The sequence below is a fragment of the Tiliqua scincoides genome, chromosome 3 (assembly GCF_035046505.1).
Source record: "Tiliqua scincoides isolate rTilSci1 chromosome 3, rTilSci1.hap2, whole genome shotgun sequence".
Lineage (NCBI taxonomy): Eukaryota > Metazoa > Chordata > Lepidosauria > Squamata > Scincidae > Tiliqua > Tiliqua scincoides.
The window spans coordinates 172,434,777-172,450,400 of NC_089823.1; the positions used below are offsets into that span (position 1 = coordinate 172,434,777).

A 15,624-nucleotide genomic window follows, 5' to 3' on the forward strand; every position below is an offset into this window, starting at 1 on the left:
CCGCTCTCCGGTTTCCGGGGAGAGGCGCAAGGCCTCTTGGGAAGTGTAGTCCTGCGGCCACTCCTTGCAGACGCCGTCTCGTCAGAGGAAAGAGCACGTCAGCGGTTGTGGGGGGCGGGCAGCCCTTCTCTTAGCCAATAGGAAAGCTCCCCCACTGCCGTCGACAGGACCTGAGGTAGTTCTTTCTTGAGAGATGACGTCATCCTTCTCGGTGGCCTCTCCGCATTCCATCAACACCGTGGGAGCAGCTGGCTCAGTCGCCCACAACGGAATAGAGTAAAGTTACTCCAACGGCCTAGAGGGGCCGGAAGTGCGGTCCCCTCCCTCCTGTGACTACTCTATGGGTCGACAGCGTTTCCTGGATTTCGCCGGCCGGCCATGGGCGGCAGAGAGGAGGAATTCGAACCTTCGGCGCTGGGCACGAAAGAGCAGTGAGTGCGCAGTGCCTAGACGGGCTCTGTCCCTCAGGCAGGCGCTGCACCCAGGAGACCTTAGCAATGCAGTCCTAGCCACACTTTCCTGGGAGTAAGCCCCATTGACTATAATGGGGCTTATTTCTGAGTAGACCTGCACAGGAATGGGCTGTGAAGCTGCAGTTCTGGGAGTAAGCCCCATTGACTATGATGGGGCTTACTTCTGAGTAGACCTGCACAGGACTGGGCTGTGAGGCTGCAATCCTGGGAGTAAGCCCCATTGACTATAATGGGGTTTACTTCTGAGTAGACCTGCACAGGAATGGGCTGTGAGACTGCAATCCTGGGAGTAAGCCCTGAGTAGACCTTCTGAGTAGACCTGCATAGGAGTGCTGGGGTGAGGAGGGCCAGTCACTCTGCCCCCACTAGATAAAAGAGAAGCACTCACTTGAAAAGTGCCTCTTACCCAGTCAGCAGGGGGTATGCTAGATATGGCAGTTAGGGGTGAACAGGATTTGGTTCTCAGGCTGCAGTTTGAAGACTTCTAAACAAAAACAACCACCTTTTACATAGCCCCCCCCCACCCTTATTTTAGTTGCCAAGGATGTTGGAACAAATTTAGGATATTTTGGGGGTGCTGAACCCAAAAATGGCAAGCCGCCACCATGGTTTCCTCATGAGGAAGTTGCTTTAATTAGCACATAATGTGGCAATGCCATACCCCAAACTAGAGCTAGTCAGGTAAAATTGATGCCCTTTTTTGATTCAGCACCCCAAACATACCCACGAATAAGTCTAATTTTTTAAGATAGCAAAATGTGTGCAGGCCTGTGTTGCTATTACTGTATAATTCTTTGATAGCAGCAAAGACTGTTTTTAAGATTTGTTGCTTCAGGGAATCAAGTCCACGGGATCACAGCAGTGGTATCAGTGATAGCACTTAGTGCACCACCAGAGGCCATGGGAGGGACACCTACTGCAGAGTTTTGCTTCAGGGCCCCCAGCAGCCTTATGTGGGCACTGGCAGAGTATTCTTTATTATGGTGTCTTGCTAAATGGCTTCACACTGCACCCCCTATTAGTTCAGATCTCCTCAGTGCTGTGGAAGAACCACATTCAACAGGTGAATTTATTTCACTTGTATATGGCTGTATATTGGGGAAGGGTGCATAATGGCTGTCTTTTGAAATGCAGAATATTTTTAGATGCTCATTGAATGAAAATTTATTTATTCTTTTCCCATCCACCTCCCCAAAGGGTACTCGTGGCTTACAATAGTAAAACAAAATGCATATAATAAAACACACATAATAAACACATAAAATACATATAATAAAAACTATAGCATTCTTGTTGGCAACCTTCAGTCTTGAAAGACTATGGTATCGTGCTCTGAAAGGTGGTTCTGGAACAGCTTCTAGTGTGGCTGAAAAGGCCAATTCAGGAGTGACAATCCCTTCCACACTGGGAGCAAGTGCAGTCTGTCCCTGGTCTGTCTCCCTGGCTATGGGCCTTCCTTCTTTGCCTCTTAGCCTCAGACTGTTGGCCAAGTGTCTCTTCAAACTGGGAAAGGCCATGCTGCACAGCCTGCCTCCAAGCGGGCCGCTCAGTGGCCAGGGCTTCTCACTTGTTGAGGTCCACTCCTAAGGCCTTCAGATCCCTCTTGCAGATGTCCTTGTATCGCAGCTGTGGTCTACCTGTAGGGTGCTTTCCTTGCACAAGTTCTCCATAGAGGAGATCCTTTGGGATCCGGCCATCATCCATTCTCACGACATGACCGAGCCAACACAGGCGTCTCTGTTTCAGCAGTGCATACATGCTAGGGATTCCAGCACGTTCCAGGATTGTGTTGTTTGGAACTTTGTCCTGCCAGGTGATGCCGAGAATGCGTCGGAGGCAGCGCATGTGGAAAGTGTTCAGTTTCCTCTCCTGTTGTGAGCGAAGAGTCCATGACTCGCTGCAGTACAGAAGTGTACTCAGGATGCAAGCTCTGTAGACCTGGATCTGTCAAGGAGAGAAATTTCTCATTTTTCTGGCAGGGAAAACCACCAAACGAAACCAGGGAACATGGTGTTGGCTTTGCGGTCAGAAATACCCTGCTGAAATCCATCATCCCACCTACTGTGGGAAGTGAAAGAATTTTGTCCCTGCAGCCCCAGTCATCAGCAGGACCTGTCACTCTCATCAGTGCTTATGCACCGACTCTGTCGTCTCCAGCAGAAGCCAAAGACAAATTCTATGATGACCTACCCACCATTATCAAGAAGATCCCCGTTAAAAGAGCCATTGTTCATCCTCGGCGATTTCAATGCTAGAGTTGGTGCTGATAACAGTTCGTGGCCCACTTGCTTAGGTTAGTTCGGCACTGGGAAGATGAATGAAAATGGCCAACGCCTGCTAGAGTTTTGCTGTCATCATGGTCTCTGTGTCAGCAACACATTCTTCAACACAGAGCCCCAACATAGAGTCTCTTGGAGACACCCAAGATGAAAGCACTGGCACCAGCTCGACCTGATTCTCACCAGACGCTCCAGCCTTCGCAGCATCAAGATCACACGCAGCTATAAGGGTGCTGCCTGCGACACCGACCACTCCCTGGTGTGCAGCAGAGTGAAACTGCAAACAAAGTGACTGTACCACACAAAAAAGGAAGGAAGACCTCGCATTGATACCAGCAAGACCCGGGATCAGAGAAAAGTGGAGGAATTTGCACGAGCGTTTGAGGAAGAGAGCGCTTGTCTCTTCCAGGCCCGGTCGATGCAAACGCATCCAACAGATGGGAACATTTCAAGAATGCCATTTACAACAATGCCTTGTCCATATTTGGCAAGAAGACCAACAAGACCGCAGACTGGTTTGAAGCCCACTCTGAGGAGTTGACACCAGTCATTGAGGAAAAGAGGAGAGCTCAAGCAGCATACAAGGCTGTCCCAGTGAGCGCAACCTGCAGGTCCTCCGAGCTGCTCGCAGCAAAGTCCAGCAGATTGCCAGGAGATGTGCTAACAACTACTGGCTCCAGCTCTGCTCCCAGATACAGATAGCAGCTGACACGAGCAACATCAAGGGGATGTATGACGGTATCAAGCAGGCCCTAGGTCCAACGCAGAAGAAAATTGCCCCTCTGAAGTCTGCCACAGGCGAGGTCATCCAGGATCAGACTCAGCAGATGGAACGATGGGTGCAGCACTACTCTGAGCTATATTCCAGAGAAAATGTAGTCACTGAAGAAGCGCTGAACCACATTGAGTGCCTGCCTGTGCTGGAGGAGCTTGACAGTGAACCAACCCTAGAAGAACTTCACGTGGCCCTGGACTCCCTTGCCTTTGGCAAGGCACCTGGAAAAGACAGCATCCCTGCTGAAGTCCTAAAGTGCTGCAAAGAGATCATCGTCACTGAGCTGCATGAAATCCTCTGTCTCTGCTGGAGAAAAGGTGGAGTACCTCAAGACATGAGGGATGCAAACATCACGCTGTACAAGAACAAAGGCGACAGGGGTGATTGCAACAACTACCGTGGCATCTCTCTCCTTAGCATTGTAGGAAAGTTGTTTGCCCGAATTGCACTAAAGAGGCTCCAGGTACTTGCAGAGAGCGTTTATCCAGAATCACAGTGCGGATTCCGAGCCAACAGGTCCACCACTGATATGGTATTCTCCCTTAGACAACTGCAGGAGAAATGCAGGGAACAACAACAGCCACTCTTTATAGCCTTCATAGATCTCACGAAGGCCTTCGACCTGGTCAGCAGGGATGGCCTCTTCAAGATTCTCCCCAAGATTGGATGTCCACCCAGGCTCCTCAGCATCATCAGATCCTTCCACAAGGACATGAAGGGCACTGTTGTCTTCGATGGCTCCACATCAGACCCCTTTGACATCCGAAGCGGAGTGATGCAGGGCTGTGTTCTTGCACCAACCTTGTTTGGGATTTTCTTCGCTGTTCTGCTGAAGCATGCCTTTGGAACTGCAACAGAAGGCATCTATCTTCAGACCAGATCAGATGGAAAGCTCTTCAACCTCTCCAGACTGAGAGCAAAGTCCAAAGTCCAGCTGAAATGTCTGCATGACTTCCTCTTTGCCGATGATGCAGCTGTCACTACCGACTCTGCCAAAGATCTCCAGCAGCTCATGGATCGTTTTAGCAAGGCCTGCCAAGATTTTGGACTGACTATCAGCCTGAAGAAAACACAGGTCATGGTTCAGGATGTGGACTCACCTCCCTGCGTTACAATCTCTGCGCATGAACTGGAGGTTGTCCGTGACTTTGTATACCTTGGCTCAACCAGCTCCGACACTCTTTCGATACCGAGCTAAACAAATGCATCGGTAAAGCAGCTACCACGTTTTCCAGACTCACAAAGAGAGTCTTGTCCAACAAAAGCTGACAGAACATAACAAGATCCAGGTCTACAGAGCTTGCGTCCTGAGTACATTTCTGTACTGCAACGAGTCATGGACTCTTCGCTCACAACAGGAGAGGAAACTGTACACTTTCCACATGCGCTGCCTCCGACGCATTCTCGGCATCACCTGGCAGGTCAAAGTTCCAAGCAACACAGTCCTGGAACGAGCTGGAATCCCTAGCATGTATGCACTGCTGAAACAGAGACGCCTGCGTTGGCTCGGTCATGTCGTGAGAATGGATAATGGCCGGATCCCAAAGGATCTCCTCTATGGAGAACTCGTGCAAGGAAAGCGCCCTACAGGTAGACCACAGCTGCGATACAAGGACATCTGCAAGAGGGATCTGAAGGCCTTAGGAGTGGACCTCAACAAGTGGGAAACCCTGGCCTCTGAGCGGCCCGCTTGGAGGCAGGCTGTGCAGCATGGCCTTTCCCAGTTTGAAGAGACACTTGGCCAACAGTCTGAGGCAAAGAGGCAAAGAAGGAAGGTCCATAGCCAGGGAGACAGACCAGGGACAGACTGCACTTGCTCCCAGTGTGGAAGGGATTGTCACTCCCGAATTGGCCTTTTCAGCCACACTAGATGCTGTTCCAGAACCACCTTTCAGAGCACGATACCATAGTCTTTCAAGACTGAAGGCTGCCAACAAAAAAAGGAGGAGGGAGTCACTGTGGCCTGCATTGCAACTGTGATTTTTTAATCTCAGCCCCATTAATTGATTCTGGATAAGTGTTTTTTTCTATGTGATTAAAACTGCAGTTGAATAGGTTGAATAAGTTAACCCATTTCTGCCCAGCCCTCAGGTGTACACATTTGATCCCTGTTGCATAAATGGTGGGCAGCCCAATCCTGAGCTGCCCAGAGCTCCCGAACCCTGCGGCTCCACAGAGGGCTGCCACCAACTCCACGGGAGAAGGGGACGTTTGTCCCCTTCCCCTGAGTAAGGGAAGGAGCCCCGCAATGTGGCTACTCACTTTAGTGGCGACCAACAGGTCGGCGCTAAACTGAAGGCACTCGTGTAGGGCGAGCAGCCCTGAACGAGCACCTAGGATCCTGTGGAGCTTGTCTCCACAGATCTGCTTTCCCCGGCCACACCTCCCCCATGCCGCCAACCACGCCTCCCCCGTATCCCCAGCCATGCCCCGCCTCGCAGTTCGGGAGACCACGCAGCTGCAGAACCAGGGTGACTGCTGGGCACTAGCCCAGCGCTGGCTGGCACTGGACTAGCTTCAGTAGGAGCCGGGCGGTAACCCTTACGGCAGAGACATGCCGCGGACCTCGGGGTTGGGCTCTTAATAAACATTTGCAGCTTTCCTTTGTTCTGGATCTATTTTTGGAAAATGTGAAGTAATAATAGTCTCCATGGGTGTATGCAAAGTGCCTTTTCTTCAGAAGTGAGTAACAGATTATATCTTGGAAATGTGGGTGTAGTGAGAGTAGCTTGCAGTTCCAGGTGGAATGTTCCAGGTGACATCCCAGCAATCACTTTTCACCTTTCCTCAGGGGAGAGCTTGTGTGGGTGTTTGCATGTTATTCCCTTACTAGGAACATGTTCAGAATTGCTTAGCACTTAAAGCTGAGCTGAGAAAGAACTTGTGATGGTTAAACCTGCTTTCAAGCCAGGTTAGTTTAAAATGTCAAGGTGGCAATCCTAGCCCTATTTGGATCTAATCATCCAGAGCTGTCCCATTCACACCCAGGTACTTTAGTAGTCTTGTTGGTCCCACATAATAACAGCCACTTATAGCTCTTAAACTTTTCAGTTCTGAGCTGTATCCAGTCCATGCTGTGACAAGAGCATACAGGTATGTGCTCTGGCCAATTTGCTCCTCTGGCATTTTATGGTTAATCTTGAGAGCATCCTCTGGTAAGATGTGCCTGCCTTTTTCTAGAGCTCTTCCCATACTCCACTTAAACACTGAACAAGGGTTGTACATTTGAGTGAGGCCCCCTCCCTTCACCAATGGCATTTGTCAAGGTAATTCCCACTACGGACCTTCTTCTTCGGTGTTCCTTTTGGAAGTGTGGAATGTGGCTTACAAGAGAATGAACTGTATGTGCGTCCCTACCATTTTCTGTTGCTCTAGTTTTCTCTTTGGGCAGTTGGCATCTTCTTAATGCCTGTTGAACTTGGTATCATACAGCAGATAGATTTCTTCATAGAATTGGTTAGCTGGAAGCTGAAACACATTTCCCAAGACTTAAACTGGCTGTCTTTCTTACAGTAGTTCAAAAACCTGGTTTTAACCTTTTTAGCACAATGTTGTGCATGACTTCTTGGAAGTACGTTATATTGAGGTAAGAGTGTATAGATTTGTAGTCTTAAATCTGTATGAGTTTTGGACCGGGGGGGGGGGGTGTTTAAAGAATTGCTTGCTAATACTTCAACCCACCCTTCTCTTAGGATATTCCCCCTAGAAGTTATTAGCACTGTAGAAACCATCTTTTCTGTGGTAGCACCCCCTAGGGTTACTCCCCTGGTCTGGTCTGATGAGTTTTAGGCACCAACTTGTTAACAATTTTGTGCTTGGCTTTTCATGTTTCTTTGGTTTTAGGTGTCATGTCTTATGTGTCATTTTTAGTCTTAGTCAGTTTGTTGGTTTTTGAACAGTGTTTTCATGGATCATATTTTTGTTCGAATTGAAGTTTTGTAAGCCACCTTGAACATGTTTATAATTATAAGATATGGGGTATACTGTAAATGTTTAAAAGAATTGTTTGTGGGACTTTCAGGGAAGTTTCCAATCAGGTTGCAGGTGAAATAGGGTAAAGGATGAGCTTGTGCCTCCTCTTATTACCGTGCATCCTTGGGGCCTTGCTGACACTTGGAAAATAACAGAAGCGAATGCTGTTGCTCTGTTAACTTCTATGTTCTTTTCTCCCTCTATAGTTGGGATGCAGCGTATGAACAAGAATTGCAGAATTTTAAAGAAAGCGGCAATGCTGGTGAGATCTGGCAAGTATCAGTAACAACGTAATATGCCTCAGTAAATGTTTGCACATTATTTTCTTCTTTCTAAAAGTGCATGCAATAAAATAAAATTGTACATCTGCTGTTTTTTGTAGAGTGCTGGTAATGTGATACAGAGGTTTTCATGAAAAATGCCAGCTCTTGTCTGGGTTAAACCTGTTGCAAATTAAAATAGCTAATTATCATCTGACATCTGTTTTTTATGTGGGAAATGAATTGCTGGCTACAGTCTGTTTGGTAGAGGCCAAGTGTTCTTCATATCCCCTGACGTTTGTCAAAAATTAAATAAGAGGCGCAGGCAAAGTTACACCACTGTCTCGTATTTCTATAGGAAATTTTTAAAAGGAAAAAAGGACACCCGTCTTCTGTAATGTTAACCCAGCAGATTTCAGAGCCATCAATTCACTTAAAAAATTAAGCTAAACAAACTTGTAATGTGATCTCTAAAGATTGTTCCCTGGACACCAACATGATGTGGATGTATTGCATAAGACTGACAAAGTTTGCTTGCTACTCTTTTGTATCTTCCAATAGAGTTGGTTACCTGAACCTCTGTTTCTGATTAGGTTTGGCGAAGAAAGCATGACTCGTTTAATTAGATGGATGGAAAAACAAAAGATACCCCTGGATAGTTCTGTGCTTGATGTTGGAACAGGAAATGGTGCTTTGCTGGTTGAACTGGTTAGTATATATTTGAACCAATTGGTATATAACTCATTGCTATTCCATATGGTATAATTGGTATTCTAACCAAAGATAAAATATACTTGTGTATATTTAAAACAAATATGCATTGTTTTTCTTAGCAGAGTTAAAGCAAAGGAATGGAGCAAATGAGCAAACTAACAAGTTGCACTAGCTGAAACCTTAATTAAAATGCAACCACCTTTGTTTTAACCCTGCAATGGTCCATCTCCATTTAGGTGATTGTACTATTAGAAATTGGTTTTGAATCTTCCTTGTGGGTGGACAACCATCAACCTTAACATACAGTAGTTCAGCTGTATAAAAATCCTAGTTTAAATGTTTCTTACAGTCATAAGATTAGACATCCAAATACTTTGTAGATGTAGGAAATTCTGTGAGAAATTCTGAAAAGCTGCCACCCTGAAAGACTGGCTTAAACCTCCATATGGTATCCACTGTATCCAAGTGTTGCTCTATTTCCTGGCCTATGAATGCTGATGCCTTTAGTGTAACTCTCTTAACCTATGGGTTGTAACCATTACCAATATGCATACTTTGATAACAGCAATTCCATGGTCAAGTGCGGTCTTAAATACAAGTTCTGGGATCCCATATAAGATTTTCCTTCAGTAGACTTACAGCCCAATCCTATGCATGTCTACTGAGAAGTAAGGGCCCAATCCTATCAAATTTTCCAGCACCGGTGCAGCTGCAATACAGCCACAAGGTAAGGGAACAAAAGTTCCCATACCTTAAGGAGGCCTCTGTGACTGCTTCCCTGCCACTAGATGTAGTGCATGCCCCGTTGGCACAGCAGCACTGCTACTGGAAAATTGGATAGGACTGGGCCCTAAGTCCATTATATTAAACATAATGAGTAAGTCTCATTAGAGACTTGGATGGAGCAAAGTCTCATTAGAGACTTACTCCCAGGAAAATATGGATAAGATTGCAACCCTAGTCTTTGTTTTAGGGCTTCTCTTATGGGATACTAGCAATAATAGTTATGCCTGACCTTGCATTGGTGCTACAAATTGGCTTTTAGGAATTCTGTCACCATACAAAGTGGGATGGAATTGTTGGGTCTTCTGGAATAAAAGCTAGTTCAAATGTTAGGAAGATTCTTAAGGGGCAATGTAGATTTGAAATTTGCATAGAAATCACAAGCATATTCATCAAAGATAAATGCCAATTATTTCAATGGAACTTTGTACTAAGTTAGTTCAGGATAGCAGCCCTAGCTTGCAAATAAAAACAAACATTTGTGAACACTTGTGAACTCAAGCCAACAGATAGCACTGTGAAATGCTCCAATTTTGCTGTGACAGTTTTGTTTCAGATCTTGCAAAAATTGACTGCAACTCATGCAGCCTTAAGGATCTTTGCTCCATTTTCTCCTGTGGCTTAGCATAGTCCTTGGCCAGCACAAGCCTATTTATGTCTACTAAGAAATTAGTCCCATTTATTTCAATTGAACCTACTCCCAGGTTCAGGTATACAAGTCCCAATGTCTCTTGGGACATGAGATACCTAGGATTGCAGCCTTGGTTTCAGTTCTACATAGATTTGCTTGGACTAGTAAGTGTGTTTGAGCCCGAGTTAAGCCTGTGCTTTTCTCTTGCTTTCTTTAGGCCAAATCTGGCTATACCAAACTTACAGGTGTTGATTACTCTCCTTCTGCAATTCAACTTTCAAAATGCATAATGGAAAAAGAAGGGCTGTCTCATATTAGGTTACAGGTAAGTCTTCACGCTCAGTTGCTCGATGCAAGAGAGTCAAAATATCTACTCAACCAGATGTAGTTCGCAAAGCCATTTACATAGCAAAATGAATCAATGAATGCTTTCCTATCCCCAAAGAGCACACATTCTAAAAAAAAAAGATGCAGAAGAGACACTAGGAACAACCACTGGAAAAGATGCCATGCTGGGGTGAAGAGGGACAGTTGCTTGCTTAAGCTTGGGGCAGATGACAAATTATAAAAAGGAGAATCTGTTTAAATGTACATAAAGGTAGCAAAAGGAAGCCTGGATGTAAACTCCATTAATCACAGTGGAACTTGCTTCTAAATCAATAGGTGTAGGTTGTTCAAAAAACTGAAAAGCACCATAAAATGCAGACTAAATGCATAATTAAAATATCACTGAATACATGCTTAAAAGAATAGTATGCTCCCCTTTTCCTTTTCAGTATTCATCTAGTAATGCTTAGAGATAGTGGACCTGATAGAAAAATGTTAATTATTGCAGTGTGAGGTTCTTGTATTTTAACAGCTGTGACTACCTGGTGTAGGTAGAAGATATTTTAAATCCCTCAGATGAATTATCAGGATTTCAGATTTGCATCGATAAAGGGACTTTTGATGCCATCAGTCTGAACCCAGACAATGCAGCAGAGAAAATGAAGCAATATGTGAAAGCTCTGCACAGGATATTGAGACCTAATGGCTTTTTCCTCATAACGTCTTGTAACTGGACCAGAGAGGAGCTGCTCCGTGAGTTTGGAGAAGGTGCGTGCTTGCCTTGCCATTACATAGCTTGCTGAAAATATTACCTTTGCTTTTTTTGTCTTTCATGTATCTGAGAAGTGTTGGGGCCCAATCCTATGCAATGTGGGCTGGCTTATCACCAGCACGCATTTTTGCAAATGCGTCGTAAGCGGTTAACGCCGGCCCGTAGCTGGTTCGGTGTGAGCCCGCGCTAGGGCAGCACCAGTTGGAGGTTGGCAATTCGCCGCCAGGTGCAAGCGCTCTGTGCGAAGTGCCTGGCAGCAGAGAGGTAAGTTGGTGCATGGTGGGAGGTGGGGAGGAGGCATAAAGAGCTGCCGCACCACAGAGTCAAGTAGCCCCATTGTGGCGATTCTTCCCTTACTTTGGACAAGGGGACGAATGTTCCCTTCTCCTGAGGAGCCACTGGCTGCTTTCCGGTTGTGGTCATGATGCTGCAGCAGTCATTTTTGGCACTGCAGCAGCCCCATGTACTAGGCAGCTCAGGATTGGGCTTTTAGGCATTTTGCAAGTGAAATCCTTGTGTTTAAGTTGTACCTCTAGCTGACCTTCAGCTGTTAAGCCATGAAAGGTTGTTGTCTTCATTAGCATTGAACTCTGTGCAGAATGTGCCATAGTTGGACCATAGTTGGACCAATGATATTCTAGTGAATATCTATTCTATTCTATACTTAGTTGTATGTGAAGATGAAATACTTGCATATAAGTACAGAAGCCTCTTGCCTGGAAGGTCACAATGAAGACTTCATGCCCAGTGATGTCTTCAGTATTTATGTGACTTTAAACTTCTAAACTAGTCTTCTCAAAAGCATTCGAGCAATCCACGTTTCAAATTTTCAGACATTTTGTCTTTTTTGTTTTCCCCTGTAATGCAGTTATGCTACTTGTTTGCTACATACATTGTGCTTGGTTTCTCTAACTGTGCTTGATATGCATGTTGTGAACTGCAAAACTATGATTCAGAGAAGGGACATGGTTACAGATTCATAGAACTCTCCACAAAGAAAGAGTTTAGCTTGTCTTTTTCCTGATGGCTGATTTAGTAATGCCAAAGAGACAAGCTACTTTCTAAATTGAAATGAGGTTTGTTTCTTTGGCAATGGGAACTGCTGCAGTTACAATATAAGGCAGGGCTTTTCAAACTGGGGCGTCACGACGCCCCAGCCTGTGGGCCCTGGCCTCTGCCCCCTTAAGGGGCGGGGCAGGAAGGAGGCGGCTGCACCATCCCCAGGATCAAGCCGCTCAGGGGGCTGCAGGGGCTTGGGTGCACTTACCCAAGCCTCCTGCAGCCTCCCCAGGATGCGGGGAGCCTGGTGCAATCCTTTGGCAGGGCTCCCCGCAGCAGTGAAAGTGAAAGCAGAGCGATTGCGCTCCACTTCCGCTTTAGCAGAGGCAGGGCGCGATTGCTCAGCTTTTACATTCACTGCTGTGGGGAGCCCTGCCAAAGGTTCGCACCAGGCTCCTCGCACCCTGGAGAGGCTGCAGGAGGCTTGGGTAAGTGCACCCAAGCCCCTGCAGCCCCCTGAGCAGCACGATCCTGGGGATCCTGCCGCTGCCTCCCCCCCCCGCAAGCGCTTACAGTGGTTCAAACTCTCCATGAGAGTTTGAAAACCACTGGTATAAGGGCACAATCTTAACCAGGTCTACTCAGAAGTAAATCCTATTTTGTTCAATGGGGCTTACTCTCAGGAAAGTGTGGTTAGGATTGCAGCCTAAGTGCAGGAAAAGTTCCATCAGCATGTATATTCTCTCCAGTGTTACTTTGTCTCTTCTCTGCATCCTGGGCACATGTTTATAACTTTAAAGACAAGAATAGGATGCATAGAACCCTCAGAGTGCCACACCAAATGTGTAGGGTGTTTTTGCAAAGAATTTGTAGTTTATTCAAATATAGTTTCAATTTTTTAAAGAGCAAGTTTCTAATCTCCATTGTTACAAAAAAAAAATCCTCTACCATTATTTTCTGCTTGAATGCTTAAAAAATCAGTTTCAGTCTTTTTCACAAGAAGTAGACTATTTCATTTGGAAGAATTGTCCTTACTTTCCTTCGCCATCCCCTTCCCATAATTGGCCCCTGCATGGCATTCTTCTTTCGCTTTACAACCTGAGTGGGGAAAAAACATAATGCAAAAAACAGCATTTTGTTAAGATGACAAGCTATGTTGAATGTTTAAATTCTGAGAAGCTAAAGAACAGAATTTGACTTTCTTTAAAAAAAGACTTCTTAGATTCTTGGCTCCCAGTGTAATGATTTCATATATCCACAATTTGGGGAAAACTGGAATTACTAGCATAATAGCATCCTGTTGTCTGCCTTTAATTTATATGCTGAATAAATCTTAATTTAAATGGTATTACTAGGCAATACAAAATTACCACTGTCATAAAAATCTGTAGAGTTTGCTCTGTTTGAATTAACATTAGAGATTAAAGCATTAGCCAATAAGATTATAACTTGATTTCTTCCGAGCAAAAGCACTTTACTTATGTTTGGTAGGATTTTGTCTTCTGGAGGAGCTGCCAACACCTGTATTCTGCTTTGGAGGAAGAACTGGAAAAAGTGTAACTGCTTTGGTTTTCCAACAGAAGATATAAAGGTTTCTGCCTGAGGTAGACTTTATTGAACGAAGGCCCTGTCCTGAATTTCCTTGGCAAATAATATACAAATGTAGAAAAACCATCTGCCGCTGATGATCTGCGAGTATATCAGTCTTGGTTTTCGTACACAATATAGAGTGTGGAGAGGTGAAATGGGACTATAAAATGAAATATAGGTTTTCCTATGTTTAGTTTATTTTCAGCAAACTTCATTGCAGGCCAATTGTACAAATGGACATGATGAAAAACAGGTTTTGGGGTTTTTTTTTTATAAAAGGATAAAATATTTTGCATTCAAAATGTAAAGAAGCTTTATTATGGCAAATAATGGCCAGTTCAGAAATAAAGTTGAATGTGTGTGAATACTGTTTAAATAAATATCTGTCTTGTTTGGTCCTGTTCTTTATCAAGCACTTAAAAGTATTTTAAACGTTGTACAAATAGACAGGCCCTTGCTATAATGGCTTCCAGTTTAATAGATACAATACAAAAATAGAAAAGTATGGGAAGGGAAAGACAAAATAAGCAAATTCAAATACTAACTACTATTATGTTACTTAAGGCGCAATCCTAAGCCCCGGGTTAGGCCTTGCAAGTCACTTGCTGTAACTCAGGGGTGTTGCAAATGTGCATTATGGCATGTTTGCACAGACTTAGGAGTTGGGGAGGCCAGCACAAGGAGTTGCCCTAGCCTCCCTGTGCCAGATCCAGCCCCCGCAGGAATGTTTGCATTGGCTGAGCTCAGCCTATGCAGTCTGGAGGGGGCATGGGGAAGGTGGGGAGGAGGCATTTCGGGGCAGGGGGAAGGTGGACAGTGGGCGTTCCTGGAGGTGGGTGGGCGGGGGGAGCGGGAGGCGGGGCCAGGGTCTGGCGGTTATGCTGGATCCTGACCCCGTTCCTGGGCAGCACAGCGCAGCTCCTGGCCGCTCTGTTCTGCTTGGATCTGTGCCACCTTGTCAGGTGGCACAGATCTGAGTAGACCTATTGGGGCCTCTGCAATGTGACACGGACTATGGGCAAAGTTTTCCCCTTGCCTCAGCTTTTGCCGCTTTTGGCCCTAAACTTGCGCTGGATACAGCACAGGCCCACTGGCTTGCCTGCTCCAGCGCAGGTTAGGATTGGGCTGTTACAGTACAATCATAGACATGTCTACTCAGAAGTGTTCAATGGGTCTTACTCCAGGAAATTTAAGGGATTTACTTCTGATGTGCATAGGATTGCGCTGTGACTCACTCTAGTAGTGAGAATAGGATAGCAGCTTCACTGATACTACAAAAGGCTGCAATCCTATATACACTAACCTGAAAGTAAGTCCATTGAACTCAGTGGGATATACTTCTGAGTAGGCATGCACAGGATTGCACTGAAAATGAAATGACTACCCAAGAAGTCAAATAGTAGTTAATCCTAGCCAGGCTAATGGAGAGGATTTTGTTAGCTCACCCTACAATTAGAGGTGTTTGAAAATGGTGTTGTTTATTTTACTTGGAAGTAAGCCTACTGCGTTCAGAAAGGCTATAATCTTATCTTACTGACCAGAAACAAACATCACTACCTAGGATGCAACTAGGTGGAATGGCTACAAGTGGAAATGGCTCTAATTTATGTGCTTCTGAGTCATTATATGCAAAAACCTAATTATCAACACAAAAATTAAGTTTAGCCATGATTTAGTATGGAAATGCTAGTCTGTTCTCATAAACATCAAAGAAAGCAACATTTGCAATTTTAATCTGTTAGTCCAACGTTGCTTTTACTTATATTGTTGACAACTTTGAACTGCTCACTTTCAAGTAGTCATGCTTGCTTCAGCATGTTTTCATGAGTTTGTACAGCTTAGATTCTAGAATAAAAAATATTAAAACACCAGCCCACTATCGTTTCTAGACAGACTTGCAAATGCATTTAGCTCTTCTTACTCTCTGCCAACTGAATAAGATACTTGTGCAATTTCCTAAGTATTTGGTGGAAAGACCAATAGTGAAAATCTGTTCCTCCAGGAAATTGTATGATGCAGATTTTGATTACATAAAATCAGGGCCAAGTA

At 45.1% G+C, this 15,624-nt stretch overlaps 1 protein-coding gene across 2 annotated transcripts; it reads left to right on the top strand.

Annotated features, from left to right (window-relative positions):
• The first annotated feature begins 76 nt into the window (after window positions 1-76).
• On the top strand, window positions 77-13,962 carry EEF1AKMT2 (EEF1A lysine methyltransferase 2). Of its 2 annotated transcripts, none has more exons than XM_066620943.1 (6): window positions 77-276; window positions 7,706-7,771; window positions 8,353-8,467; window positions 10,105-10,212; window positions 10,766-10,982; window positions 13,477-13,962. In XM_066620943.1, exons 1-6 carry the CDS (start codon window positions 194-196, stop codon window positions 13,572-13,574), a joined length of 687 nt encoding a protein of 228 aa, XP_066477040.1. In that variant the 5' UTR covers window positions 77-193; the 3' UTR covers window positions 13,575-13,962. The 2 variants fall into 2 exon arrangements, with proteins under 2 accessions (XP_066477040.1, XP_066477041.1); XM_066620944.1 differs by having other exon boundaries at window positions 190-431; window positions 13,477-13,961.
• The last annotated feature ends 1,662 nt before the right edge of the window (window positions 13,963-15,624 follow it).